This window comes from Panthera uncia, chromosome F2 (assembly GCF_023721935.1).
Source record: "Panthera uncia isolate 11264 chromosome F2, Puncia_PCG_1.0, whole genome shotgun sequence".
Taxonomy (NCBI): Eukaryota; Metazoa; Chordata; class Mammalia; order Carnivora; family Felidae; genus Panthera; species Panthera uncia.
Genome location: NC_064812.1, coordinates 54,949,771 through 54,964,794, shown reverse-complemented (window position 1 = coordinate 54,964,794; position 15,024 = coordinate 54,949,771). Strand labels below are relative to the sequence as shown.

At 38.9% G+C, this 15,024-nt stretch overlaps 1 protein-coding gene and 1 long non-coding RNA gene across 4 annotated transcripts in view; one reads left to right on the top strand and one right to left on the bottom strand.

The window, feature by feature from the left end:
- Positions 1-7,417, bottom strand: part of IL7 (interleukin 7) — a 95,145-nt gene extending 87,728 nt beyond the window's left edge. For all 3 annotated transcript variants that reach the window (XM_049633635.1, XM_049633634.1, XM_049633637.1), the window contains exons 1-2: positions 7,005-7,417; positions 856-989 (exon numbers count right to left, since the gene is read on the bottom strand). In XM_049633635.1, coding sequence (XP_049489592.1) covers positions 856-989; positions 7,005-7,014 — 144 coding nt within the window. In that variant the 5' untranslated portion in view covers positions 7,015-7,417. The remainder of the gene's footprint in view (positions 1-855; positions 990-7,004) is intronic.
- Positions 7,418-7,679: 262 nt separating this feature from the next.
- Positions 7,680-15,024, top strand: part of LOC125924839 (uncharacterized) — a 463,539-nt gene continuing 456,194 nt past the window's right edge. The window contains exon 1 of the long non-coding RNA XR_007458593.1: positions 7,680-7,844. This is a non-coding gene — a long non-coding RNA (uncharacterized LOC125924839). The remainder of the gene's footprint in view (positions 7,845-15,024) is intronic.

Genomic DNA, 15,024 nt, shown 5'->3' with positions numbered 1-15,024 from the left:
ATTATAGAGACCATAAGCAGATTGATGATTGCCATGGATTCAAGTGGAGGGAAGGAGGGAGGGATGAATCAGTGGAGCACAAAGGATTTTTAAGGGCACTGAAACTATTTTCTGATACTGTAATGGTGGATACATGACACTGCATTTGTTAAAACCCAAAGCACTGGACAACAGAAAAGGTGAACCCTCATGTCGACTATGGACCTTAATTAATAATAATGTATCAATATTGGTTCATCAATTTAACAAATGTACCACGCAAATGCAAGATGTTAATAATAAGGGAAATTGTACAGAGGAAGAATGAGTATGTGGGAATTCTCTACTTTCTGTTTAACTTTTCTGGAAGCCTAAAACCGCTCTAAAATATAAAATATATTGTAAAGAAAGTCCACAGTAAATTAAAAAATTAATTCACAGCAAGTTACTTATATACATGGGTATAAAAATATCTGTATAATACATATGCATGTACACACAGTCAGATAAAATAACTATATATCTCTTTTCATGATAATTTTTTAATGTTGTATTCTGTTATTTTCCCTTTTCTATTATAGTGCTTCTACAGTGACTAACAGTCATCAAGAAGTGAGGAAATGCAGATAGTTGTGCTAAATTATGCTTACAAGAAATTTAGTAGTGAAGGGAACTGGGCTGAAATGGATAGTGGTGGGAATCTGAAGGTCTACTAAGGAATCATTTTAAAAGGATATAATGATGCCAACTACAAAAATATGTACTTAGTAGCTCATTAAATTTTGCTCTTTAGTTATTCCACTTTCTTCCAAGGAATACAGATGGATACTTGAATATAAAACTGTTAAAATGTGAGAAAAACAAACAAGCACATACCAAGTAATTGATGCTGATCATTAGAATGTGCTGATATTCTCTTCCGTCTTTACCTTCAATATCACAATCAGATGATGCTACTGGCAACAGAACAAGGATCAGGGGAGGAATTCCAAAGATATACCTAAAAGAAACTAAATTGAACAGTGAGTAAGAATAAGCTAAATGTTATACGTCATATTATATAGTTTGATTGTGTTGTTTCAATTGGCCTGACCATTTCTATCTTTCTTTTTAAATTTATTTTGAGAGAGAGAGAAACACAAGGCAGGGAGGGGCAGAGAGAGAGAGAGAGAGAGAGAGAGAAAATCCCAAGCAGACTCCAAGCTCTCAGCTAGAACTCCGCATGGGGCGGATCCCACGAACTGTGAGATCATGACCTGAGCCAAAATTAAGGGTCAGACGCTTACCCAACTCAGCACCCCCCAGGCGCCCCAGACTGACCATTTATTTCTAATAAGTTTTTAAAATGCATCTTGGCTTTTGGATAGTGTGGAAAGAACCCTAAAATTCAATATTATGTAACAGCCAAAGTAAGATTACATTTTAGAGTTCAGATTTCTTTTACTTTTTTATTTAAAAATTACTCTTTGGAAAAGCTCCGAACAGGCGTGATGAAAGCAGCCTCTTTGCCTCTGAAAAACACTCTAGGGTATAAATCAGTTTATTCAATTTCAGTTTATGTTGAACATTTCTACAAAAAAAGCATCTACAGGTAAACAAGTAAACTATAGGTAAAAAAAATAAAATAAAATGTTTTGAAATTTTATGATTTGTGGCATGAATATTTATGTAAACCTTGATGGTTGCCCAGGTATCCAGCTGCTCCTGGAGGCAGCAGTGTAGAATTATAGTGCACTGTAATTACATTCTTTCTTTTTAATACTAGACCTTAAAGAGTTTTACCCTTCCCAGAACTGTGACAAAGTTGGCATTTATATTTTGACATTTTATCTTTTAGGTTTCTAAGTGCCCAGAGACTCCTATTTTCTTCAAACACAGTTCTGTCTAGCTTCTTGACATGTTAGAAAAACCCAATAAATAAATTCACACCCTGTTAGCTAATGATTTATATCTGTTTTGGGTAAGCCTTCCCAGTTGGAGACAATTGTGTAAACAAAAGGAATGAAATTAAAAATGGTTATCATTTCAGGCAGTAATAACGCACTGATGGAAAGCCAGTTATTCCCAGAGACATTAAAATCTGGTCATATACAGACTTATTCTTCGTAAGCCTGTGAAAATGTCTTGTTTGCATCTTTCTGCAAACTTTTGACCTAAGTTAACAATATATTTCCTGTGAATTTCCAAATGAAGTTTAATTGTACTTGTTGACTGCAAGACATTTCACATCTGTGCCTTTTCTGAGTAGTACTACAAACAATACTCCTTGGAACCCAAGGACCTAATATTACGACAATCTAAACACTGTTAAATACATATAAAGTTCCCAATAACATTATCATCTATTATATCATTATCTGTCGTATAAAAATCAATAGCACTCCCCAATAAATTATATGCTATTAGTGACCCAGATTTTTACAAATAGAGGAACTGGGCTAAATAGCAGGTGTAACAACAAATATGAATCCTATATCTCATCTTCATATATCATGGACACTTGACAAGGTAAGAGAAGCAAAATGAGACACATAATGTATTCATAGCTCTGCCGCTAAGTGTCTATATGCGTTCAGGCAAAATTCACATAGGAGATGAATAATGATGATGACGATAGTTATTTTTGAGTACCTATCATGTGCCAAGCACTTTGTTACCTTATATACATTATCTGTAAAGATCAAAAGGGTCCTGCAAATTAATCTTTTTGTAAAAATCAGATAGTAGGTCCCAGGTCCAGATTCTAATCTGAGTTTACTGCCTCACCAGCATTTTATCAGAAATGGCCATAATCTTTTAATAACATGTAATTACATTAGTCCTCTGAATGAAACCCATCTCTGTGTAATATTACACAGATTTGCCTCTCTCTTGTACTAATGTTCCTGCATCCTGAAGATTCTCAAACAATAATCAATTGCTATTTATTCACTAAATATACTGGATTTGTATAGATTGCCTACAGCCAAATTTCATTTTTTCTGTTGTTTTACAGGTGTCCCAAAGGTATTTGGAAAGAGTAGATGATAAGGAGAAGCTATACAGCATACAATTTAGGGGGAATATAATAAAATAATTAAATACTAATGAAAAAAGAGACATTTTTACTATTTATGAAATAGTATTTCATAATATTTTACTATTTATGAAATGAATGTTATTTCAAACATCCACCTTTCATGTTTTAACAAAGGAGGCCGTTTTACTTTCTATGAGTAGTATGTGTTGTGTCCTCTTCACCCTAACTTTCAGTAATTAGTGCTCCCCAAATTCGTATCAATTCAGTTATTCATTGAATGACATTTTATCAGGGCTTTCAATGATGCCTTGGTAGAAACCTCAGTCTTTTTTATGTACTACAACTAATTTCTCAGTTCTGAAACATAATTTGCCTTGTCTGTAAAGAGTGTCTTTTGTTGCTGTTGTTAAACAGCTTAGCTCCAGAGGGACTAGAGCAATACAAAACACAGAGGGTTTGGAGTATGGAGATTTGGGGGTTTTGTCTTGCTCTGACAAGGGGTTGTATGACAATGTGTTGTGAGACTGACTGAATGACAGCATCTTTTAAGTCTTGTTTAACTGACTTGTAAAAGGAAATCTTTAGACTAAATGATCTCTCAACGTCTCATTCAACTTTCAAGCACCGTAATTCTAAGAATCCCCCTGGCCATCCAAATAAGGCATTTCTTTAGACTTGACATCACCTCTGGACAATACTGCAAACACACCCAGGGCTTCAGACTCACATCTCTCAGGTTCCCACCTCTCGAATTGACAATTTGCAGTTTGGTCTGCAATTGAAGTCTTTCCTCCACACCATATAGAGAGTAAACATATTAATATTGCTTCGTGTGAGCATGCTTTTGACATCCTTGTCACAACAGGAAACAATCTCTGCTTTCATTCTGTTTTGTTTCAGGTTATACATAGATATGCACCCTTTTCCCAACCCTGAACTTTTCTTCAGGTTACAGAAAAGACAAACCATAAGGAATAATGCAAGGCAAGCTTGGGCCTGTGGAATTGTCTTTAGATTTCCTGAAGGGATTGAAACTGTAGAATTTGTTTTCAGTAGGGAATTTGGTCAAACCAGAATGATGACTGTCTAAAAAATTCTTGTTGGTTTTTAATTTAAGCCAAATAATACATTCAATCCTCAGCTGTATAAGTTATGGGGTCAAAGTGAACGTAAAAAAATTAGTTTCTACAGAGGAGCCTGGGTGGCTCAGTAGTTTCAGCGTCTGACTCTTGATCTTGGCTCAGGTCAGGATCTCTGCTTAGGTCACGATCTCAGAGTTCATGAGATTGAACCCTGAGTGGGGCTCTGTGCAGACAGCATGGAGTTTGCTTGGGATTCTCTCTCTGTGCCCCTCTCTCTCAAAATAAATAAATAAACTTAGAAAAAAATTAGTTTCTACTGTGTATCAAATCCAATCTTTCATCAGTCTTTAAGACCAATAAGTGCTTATTTAATATCCATTATAACATTTCATAGACCCATTTTCACTGGGAATTAAAAAAAAGTACTCAAAAGACATTCAGGATGAAACAGAAAACATTATCTGAATATATAAGACTTGCCTTTAATATGAACAACTGGCACAAGCAAATTGGTGCAATAAAGCAAACAAAAAATTAATAAACAGAAAACCATCTGCTGTATGGAAATGATCTCGTTAAGGTTACAAACATAAGTTTGATTATCTTCAGCTAAAGAAATCTAATATCTCCCACAGCCAATATTAAGATTGCACTGTAAACTCTATCCACAAATCCCATGATAAACCCTTAAAGACATTTCTGCAGCTGTCCTATGATACTGCATACAATATTTCATTTAATCTCATAACCACTTCTGTAGGTAAGTACTACCACTCAGTTTTGCAGATGGAGAATCTGAGGAACAAAGAAACTTTGTGAAGAGGGAAGAATTTAGAAACTCAGCTTTTAGCCACCGAGTTACACTGCTTGCTACCAAAAAAAAGTATGTGTGTGTAGTTAGGGGGAATGTACAAAAACCCATCTTTTCCCACATGAACCTCACTAAGGTGCTTCCTGGCCAAGCTCTGAAATACTGTACCATAATACACTCTTATTTCAGAAAACAGACACTAAATATTTGTTCTTATTACACTAGGTTATGTGTCAGAGGTGAGATCCTAGAAAATAATCTCATGTGCATGAGTGTGAACATGACATGTAACTTGGTCCTATAAAATAGCCTTTTCATTTTTGTTTCAGATATGGAAATATCAATGTGGTACCATGTGTGATTGTCCTGTGTACCTGTTTAGGCTTTCTCATCTTTCTCGGTTCCCTGTCTTTATTACTATTCCACTTTTGCCCCTCAAATATGATTACATTACCTAAACTAGACAGCATAGTTGAGAACCACATAGTAGGGTCTCAACGACTTCAACTCCCAAAACAAATAGCAAAAAAACAAAACAAAACAAAACAAACAAACAAAAACAAACCAAAACAAAAAAAAACCCTCTTTACAGTAACTCTGTCCTTAAGCTTCTAGTGAAATCTCTTGGAACAAAATGCAAAAGCCACACATTATGAGAAGTTCAGTTTTCTATTCTATTGTTTGCTAATAATACCTTATGGTAAATGAACAATATAGATACACTTCAGGAAATAAATCTCCCTGTTAATAATGCATACCCTAGCTTCCATTTCTTTTCTTTTCTCTTTGTAACCTCTCCACTTAAAATCAGAGGTGATGCAGGGATTAGAACCAAGAGCAATAAGAAAGAAAGAATTGCAGGCGATCCATGGCATTGTAAGGAAGGCAGGGATATACCTAATTTCTAATTCTATGCTGAACTTCTGGACGGCACCCATTACAAATCTTTTTCCATAATTGTCCTCCACACTCTATCCCCACAACCCCCTTTATTTTGGTACTGATCTGTTACTTCTTCGCTATGCCAATTCTTGATTCTTTAACACCTATGAGAGAGGAAGGAAAGGCTCCTTTCTTTGATCTAACGGTGTAGCCTGGAAAGCGCACAGACCAGGCATCAAACGGAAGAGCAAACTGCTCCCTACTCCCGCACCCTCCCCCACCCGTCTTTTTTTGCTTGAGGAAGTATTCACTATAAAGCATTCTAATTTCCCTCAACAGATCTTCGCCCCTCACATCTCGTCTTCTCCTTTTTCCCCTTCCAGTAAACTTTCTGGCTCTTTTCCTTGGCCATATGGCTGCCACCGGAATCCCTGTCCCTCGACTCGGCTCTGCCCTTGTCCTTTTTACTCTCTGTCCGTAGTCCGCACAAATAAAATATATCGGATCCTAGCAAAAGTCTAGAATTTGAACTTTTGCCTATTTAATCCTGCCTCCTCCAAGGAGTACCCATATAGGAAAAAACAAAAACCCGAAACTCGCCTTTCTCGGTGCCAGCTCAAGGACTCGGTTTCCCAGCAAAGGGCACGAGGTACAGCCCCAGTCGGAAACTCCCAGCCTCACTGAGGGGGCGAAACGGGGTTTTCCAGAGACCTGTCCCTTTAGGGTTTAAAAGCGCGTCCCGTGGGAGCTTCGCTTTCACTTCTCTAGAGAGTACGGAGCTACAGGAGCCCAGGTACTCGCCCCTCTCCAGGCGCCTGTGAGTAACTGGGCGCCGCCAGGAGCACGGGAAGGGCGGGCTGGGAGCCGGGTTGACGGAGGACAGCGCTGGCTCGGGAAGACTGACGGCGAGCCACTGGCTACCTCTGAGACCTGGTTGCCACCGCTGAGCGGCGCCGAGGCTGCAGCTCTAGGGCTCGGGACGGAAAGCCGGCGTCTGGGACGGCTTCTCGCAGCCGGCCAGGAGCAGCAGTCCCAAGTGCAAGTGGCTGTGGGCCAGGGTACTGAGGCGCGGCTGACGCCTGCCTGTGAGAGAGCCAGTGCTCTCGGCAGGTCCAAAGTGCAAGGCTGGACTGTTCCCGGACGCGCCTGGGCGCCGGGCCCGGCAAAGCGTCCTGGAGTCCCCGGGCGTGCAGGGCGCGCGAACCGGTGCGCCTGGAATAGGAGTCCTTACCATGGAACATGGTCTGCGGGAGGCGGGCGTGGTCATGATGACCGCAACTGCAGCAGGAGCAAGCTCTCACCGCCCATAGTCGCTGCCAGGCCCCTGGTCTTCCGCGGAGTTGCTGGGAGCGCGTGCTGGGTAGGGCGGTCTCTGCGGCTGGTTCCTTTCACCCACGCCGCGCCTGCTGCTTCATCCATCCCAAGGGGGGCGGCACACACCACGGCCCGGCTCTGCGCTTTGCCTTTCCCATAACTTCCGTAGGATCAGCCGGCAATGTACTTTCAGTTTCTACTTTGCGCTGGGTCTGCAGGTTCGATCTTGGGTTCACCACTCGGGCGCCTTCACCGCCCCACCTCTCTTGAGCACCTGCGTCCTCCCCCAGACGTTTCTCTGCACCTGAACCGGGACCAGAGGAGGGCGCGAATTTCCAAAGCACCACAGAAGGAATGAGATGGCCTTCTGAATGAGAACCATTCGAGGCAAAACACTCTCCAAATGACCTCTGACCGCCTTGGCAAAGCTAGGCGACTGGGATCTAAAAGCGTTGGTTGCTAATGTGTCCACGGAAGCCGCAAATGTGTAGGGCGAAAGCTGGGCTATTGCAAGCCTACGCCACAAGGGAGGCGTCGCCACGGATGTACTGATGCCAAGACATCTTGGGGCGGGGTGGGGTGGGGGGTGGGGCTGGGGTGGGGTGGGTGGGGTGGAAGGAAGTAAAGAATGTTTAAGAGGGTCACGCCCTCAGCCCCTCAACCTCTGTAATCAGTCTCTTTCTGCCCTGTGGTTTGTAGATGCACCTGCCCAGGTGAGACCTCAAAGAAAAATAATCCTGTGGGTGCATCTAATCTGGTAAGTGGTATGTTTGAACCCGACTATGACTTCCACGTATACATTTGTCAGAATTGGCCAATAAATCATACTATCCATTTTTACTGTGTTTTACTGAAGAGTTAGTGTGTTTTTCTAAGCCTGAATTATTTTACTATTTCCTGTTTGAATTTGTTTTCTGATATTCGGCAGGAACCCTGCTTAAAAGAAGATGGGTACTGTAAAGTGACAATAATGATGATGATAATGGCTAAAAGAGGGAGGCAGGGTCAGGTATCATGTGGGTGTGTCTATTCCCCACTGTAGGGACCTCAGGAAAGCTTTCTGGAGTTTCTGAGTTCTAAATGGAGACTTAAGCAGGAACTAAAGTAGGGATGTGAACCTTCCAGAGTCTATTACAGTGTGAACAAAGAAAAGAGGAAAAGAAAGAAGGGAGAAAGAAATAGAGAATAACAGTGAAATAGAGAGTGAGACAGAGTTGCTCAAGCCTGACAGTTGGATCTCTGATTCCTCTTTTAGTCTCACTTCTCACATCCAATCCATAAGCACGTCTTGTCAACTTTATCTCTAAAATGAACCCTGAACCAATCTATCCATTATGTGAATTGCCTATGGGCCGATCATTAAAACCCTGCTGTCTAGGGGATCATCCAGCTTTCACCCTTGCTGAAGACTCCTTCACTCTCCTCACAGCAGCAGGATATTTGATTTCCACAATGCCACCTTCTGTGGTCACCCTCTGGCCACTTCCCACTGTGTACCGAGCCCTCCAGGTTCAGGGTGATCTGGGTACTGTTGCCTTCTCTGATCTTCCCTGCTGCACATCTCACAACGCTCCCCAAGCCTTTTCTTTCCTGTGCCCAGCCAAGCCTACATCCACTTAGAAGAACAGTACCCAGTACACAGGCATTCAGGAAGTGAGTGACAGAATGAGAGAGAACAATTGTATGAAAATGCATGAATGAGAACATACACGAAGAGGACGTACGTAAAGGCAGAGGGAAATAGAAGAAAAGAGGAAGAGCAGAGGGAAGCAATAAAGACCAGGAGACAGAATGGGGTGGAAAAAGCCAAGTATTTCCATTTGAGTGGAACCTAGAGTGGCAAGTGGGGAGTGGAGAAACAGGAGGCTGGAGTGACTTTTAAAAATGAATTCTGTAACTAAACACACCTAGATTGGTCATTTATAAATTTAAAATCCCTGATAGCACCACTGAGGTATGCAATTGCACATAGCCTACACCTTTAAAAAAAAAAAAAAAAAACTTTTCAGGGACAAATAAAAGACCATTCATCAATAACTTGCTCAAGAGGAAATCCGTCTTCCTTTTTCATGCAGTCACCATAAAACATGGCAGAATAAAGGCTTGCGCATAAATGAACTTTGGGGAATCATGAAGGGAAATTATGTAGAGCTCCAGGAGAGGACATGTAAATTCCTCACTAAATTTTGGCCCCAAATGTAAAGAATCACTCTGAAGAAAATATTCATGAAGAATTTGAAATTGCTATTGATATATGAAAGGGGATACATTGTGACTATATCAAGTTATTATTTTTCTGTGTATAAGAGAATAAATACTGTTTGGAAAAAAATTCCAAAATGAAGTCTTAAATCAGTGGTTGATATTTTGATAAGCTGAACATTATTTTTTTATCAAACAGATGGACAGGGATTAAACATTTTATGGTTTTTTTTATATGCTCATGTTTTATAACTAGAGAAATGGAGTGGTTACTATAATGTTCACTCATAGAATCCATGTATCGTGCAGAAAAATCACCATGGAAACAAAATAGTACACAGTTTATAAATTACAATCAAGAAATATTAAGAGGGAAGACATCATCTCAGAATGATTTAAACAATATAATAGAAAGAACTGAAATAAAACGATATGAATGTCTACTTAAAGAGAGAATCGTTAAAGGTTAACCAATGTCTTTTTAGTTGTTCTGAAATCTTCAGTCAAATTAGTTAGTTTGTGGTAAAGCTGAAAACATTTTCTTTATTAATTATATGAACTACTTTTTACCCAACTTAATATGACTATTGTTTATAGTCTGAGATCTGAATGCTAGCTATCTTTTTGTCTATGGATTCAAAAAATTTTTTTTAATGTTTTTGTTTTAGTTTGGGGGGGGAGGGGCAGAGAGGAGAGGGAGACACAGAATCCAAAGCAGGCTCCAGGCTCTGAGCTGTCAGCACAGAGTCGGACATGGAGCTCAAACTCGTGAACTGCAAGATCATGACCTCAGCTGAATTAAGATGCTTAACCAATTGAGCTACCCAGGCACCCCTGTCTACGGATATTTTTTGAGGTATCTATGACTTAATTTTCCAGGCATAATACTCAACATATGTCAATCACAGACACACACACAGACTCACCACACACACATAAAGCCTTATACGTACTGTGGAGTTGCACAGGGGCCTATCCATGGAAGGGCTCCCTGCTTAATTTAATACCCTGCAGTCACTGTCTTGAAATTCTTAATTATTTTTGGATAAGGGGACTTTCATTTTCACTTTGCGCTGGGCCCTGCAAATTCTGTAACTGGTCATGCACACACATATATGCATGTCTTCAAGGTGGTTTCAATCTGGGGAGGGGGGGAATGTATGTTAAATGTATGACTTCAAAGAAAAAGAATGTTATGAAAAGGAAAGGATGAGATGTATTTCAAATAAGGGTTAAGGCAATCTAGACCCATTTTAAAGATTAGTGAAACTAAAATCTAAAAAAATGTTAATCTACCTATCTGATGGAAAAATAGCTGTAAGTGGACAACCTATAATTCTAAATCATATCTGTTTTATTTTCAAGCCTGAGCTTGAGGATGGATTTTGAATTTTATAAAATGACTGCTGAGCATCTATTTACATGGTCATATTTTTTTCTTGTTGTATTCCTGAATCAAATTTACCATAATGCTAAATTCAAGTTGCTAATATTTAACTTAGACTTTTGCAGTTATATTTATAATTGGTATGTGTTTGTTCTTCATATTATATTTAACCAGACTTGGGATATTTCATCAGATTTTCTTGGCTTCACAAAGGAATTTGGGAATTCTATTGTTTTCTAAAACTGTAAATGTTTAATTATTATATGAACTATTTGTTTCTGGGTGATTGACTAGAGTTCAACAATAAATCATACTGAATTTCATGGGATACAGCCCAGGGATCAGATGAGACTATCAATTTCAAGCATTAGAAGAGTCAAAATAAAAAGATTCTTCTGAGGCTGAATCAGAATATCAGGAACCCTACTGGAAATGTATATGTCAGCATATCGATGATTGCTTGAGCCATTGAAAATTAATGAAATCATCCAACTTAGAAGAGATAAGAAAGAGAGAGGGCTAATGCCAGGAGGGACCGTGAGACACAAACATTAGGGTAGATGGAGAAATGGGTGCCCACCAACAAACTAACAGCTAGTGGACAGCAGAGTGGGAGAGGCAGAAGTCAGTGTCCCAGGATATGATTTCAAAATAGGTTAAGTAGTCAGTATTTCCAAATGTCACAAAAAGATCGAGAAAAATGAAGATTGTAAAGTGTGCCCACTAATTTGGCAGAGCAGAGTTTGTCCGTGGTTCTTGTGACAACGATTTGAGAAGAGCAGTATAGAGAAAAGCTATATTCCAATTTGTGGGGTACTAGGGAAGATGCAAGGAGAAGAGACAGCGTTTAAAAGATCTTTGGTAAGATAAAAGAAATCAGGCTATGGTTTGAAAGGCATGTAAAGCATAACAGAAGTTTCTGTTTTCATGCATGAGTGGTACTAAAGCATATTTATATAATAATTAGTGAAATTAGGTTCTCTGGAAGAAGCAGGAAAGGATGGAACTGAGAAACCCAAGATACACGATTTCTTCATGTGATCCCTTCATTTCTCTCTCCTCTTTCATTTTAGTCCTTAAATTGTGTGATTCTAAACAATCAGAATCGATTATAAATCTGGTGTCTAATTTCATGTTTCTTATTGCAATGTCTTCTATGACCTCACCTGTGTACTCTGGATTGAGTATTGGCTAGGGTAAGGATGAAATATTGCCCAAATTGTCTTTCAGAGGGAGGAGCAGTAGCTTGGGTAGTTTACATCATCCCGTCCTTTTTTACACTAATGGGTATGTTGTTGGCAATTAGGGGTTTCTTTTAGGTACTAAATTTTGGAGGGACTCTGCTTTTAACTATTGCCTTTATAGATGATTAATTAAAGAAGATTACACTTATGACAATTTTCCTCGTGGAAATTATTGGAAGAAAGTGGAAAAATATTTTCCCCTTATTGCTTTAAAATCCCTGGACAGAGTCCCTTAATATCAGCCAGTTGCTATGTGAAGATGTTGAGTTGTTCTTGTGAGCTCCATGGACAATAGCGACAGTATCTTATTCAACCTGGAATTCTCTGAAATCAATAGAATTCAAGTTACAGATTCTTTCCAAGTATGACTTGTGGAAAAGGGAGATATCCAATTGCATGGGTCTTGACTTGCTATTCTTACAGAGAACAATGCTTTGGCAAACCTGTGGTAATATCCAAGAATGTTATAATAACAACTACTGATTGACATCGATATGTCTAGGGATCTGGTAGGCATGTCAAAATTCTTATATTTAATTTAAATTTAGACTTCTTTTTCTAGTATGGAGGACTGTGTGTCTTATTTAAATCCTTTTATTGTTAAATTACAAAGTTAGTTCAATCTGCTTCTCCTTCAGGCAAGCCAAGTTGCTCCAGCACATTGTCACTGTGTCGGATTCTGATTGGACTCTTAGAATATCCATTAACTTGTACCTGACATAGAATGATTAAGTGTATTGCAGCAGTAACTAAGTCCATAAATAGTAATAATTAAAAAAGATCTTATATGTCCCTGAGTTCCCAGGGTATCAGTTGTTCCTCTATGCCAATAGTGTGTCGATTAATTAGCAACCCAAAAGCCTGGTACTACCACTGACATGCTTGCCTAAAAATTCAATATATTAGCTGGTAGTGACATATACACTTCAATGTGAAAAGCATAAAAATGGAAGTTTTTGAGAGATCAAAACACTGAGCTGTTGAGTTTGGTGTTTCAGGAAATGATTTCTTCAAACAATGGAGCAAGTGTCATTGGTTCCTTGAGTAATACGGCCTATGAAATGGCGGTTATATGCTTTGATTTCCTTGTTTCTTTTACTATGTTAGCAATTCTCCCTAATGTTTAACTAACAAATTTTCTAATCATGTCCTCCTCATTACATTATTTCTCTGACAAACACTTTTGTTCCTGGTCTGTCCTGGGTAAGACATTGTTTTTACCAGTGAAATGTAATATTTTCTATTTCTTTTTTTTAATTTAATTAATTTATTGTTTTAAATTTACATTCAAATTGGTTATCATATAGTGCAACAGTGATTTCACGAGTAGATTCCTTAATGCCCCTTACCCATTTAGCCCATCCCCCCCTCCTAAAACCCCTCCAGTAACACTGTTTGTTCTCTATATTTAAGAGTTTTGTCTTATGTTTTGTCCCCCTACCTGTTTTTATGTGACTTTTTTATTTTTATATTATATTTATTTTGTATTATTATACTATTTTTGCTTCTCTTCCCTTATGTTCATCTGTTTTGTATCTTAAAGTCCTTATATGAGTGAAGTCATAAGATATTTGTGTTTCTCTGACTGACTAATTTCACTTAGCATAATACCCTCCAGTTCCATCCACATAGTTGCAAATGGCAAGATTTCATTCTTTTGGATTGCCGAGTAATACTCCATTGTATATATATACCACAGCTTCTTTATCCATTCATCCATCAGTGGACATTTGGACTCTTTTAATACTTTGGCTATTGTTGATAGTGCTGCTATAAACATGGGGGTGCATGTGTCCCTTCAAAACAGCACACCTGTATGCCGTGGATAAATGCCTAGTAGTGCAATTGCTGGGTTGTAAGGTAGTTCTACTTTTAATTTTTTGAGGAACTTCCATACTGTTTTCCAGAGTGGCTGCACCACCTTATATTCCCACCAGCAATGCAAAAGAGATCCTCTCTCTCTGCATCCTCGCCAACATCTGTTGTTGCCTGAGTTGTTAATGTGAGCCATTCTGACAGGTGTAAGGTGATATCTCATTGTGGTTTTGATTTGTATTTCCCTGATGATGAGTGATGTTGAGCTTTTTTTCATGTGTCGGTTGGCCATCTGGATGTCTTCTTTGGAGAAGTGTCTATTCATGTCTTTTGCCCATTTCTTCACTGGATTATTTGTTTTTTGGGTGTTGAGTTTGATAAGTTCTTTATGGATTTTGGATACTAACCCTTTATCTGATATGTCATTTGCAAATATCTTCTCCCATTCCGTCAGTTTCCTTTTAGTTTTGCTGATTGTTTCCTTCACTGTGCAGAAACTTTTTATTTTGATGAGGTCCCAGTAGTTCATTTTTGCTTTTTCCCTTGCCTCTGGAGACGTGTTGAATAAGAAGTTGCTGCGGCCAAGGTCAAAGAGGTTTTTGCCTGCTTTCTCCTTGAGGATTTTGATGGCTTCCTATCTTACATTGAGGTCTTTCATCCATTTTGAGTTTATTTTTATGTACGGTCCAGGTTCATTCTTCTGCATGTTGCTGTCCAGTTTTCCCAGCACCACTTGCTGAAGAGACTCTATTCCATTGGATATTATTTCCTGCTTTGTCAAAGATTAGTTGGCCATACATTTGTGGGTCCATTTCCAGGTTCTCTATTCTGTTCCATTGATCTGAGTGTCTGTTTTTGTGTCAGTACCATACTATCTTGATGATTACAGCTTTGTAATACAGCTTGAAGTCCAGGATTGTGATGCTTCCTGCTTTGGTTTTCATTTTCAAGAGTGCTTTGGCTACTGGGGGTCTTTTCTAGCTCCATTCAAATTTTAGGATTATTTGTTCTAGCTCTGTGAAGAATGCTGGTATTATTTTGATAGGGATTACATTGAATATGTAGATTGCTTTGGGTAGTATCGACATTTTAACAATATTTGTTCTTCCTATCCAGGACCATGGAATCTTTTTTCCACTTTTTTGTGCCTTCTTCAATTTCTTTCATAAGCTTGCTATAGTTTTCAGTGTATAGATTTTTCACCTCTTTGGTTAGATTTATTCCTAGGTATTTTATGGTTTTGGTGCAATTGTAAATGGGATCGCTTCCTTGATTTCTCTTTCTGTTGC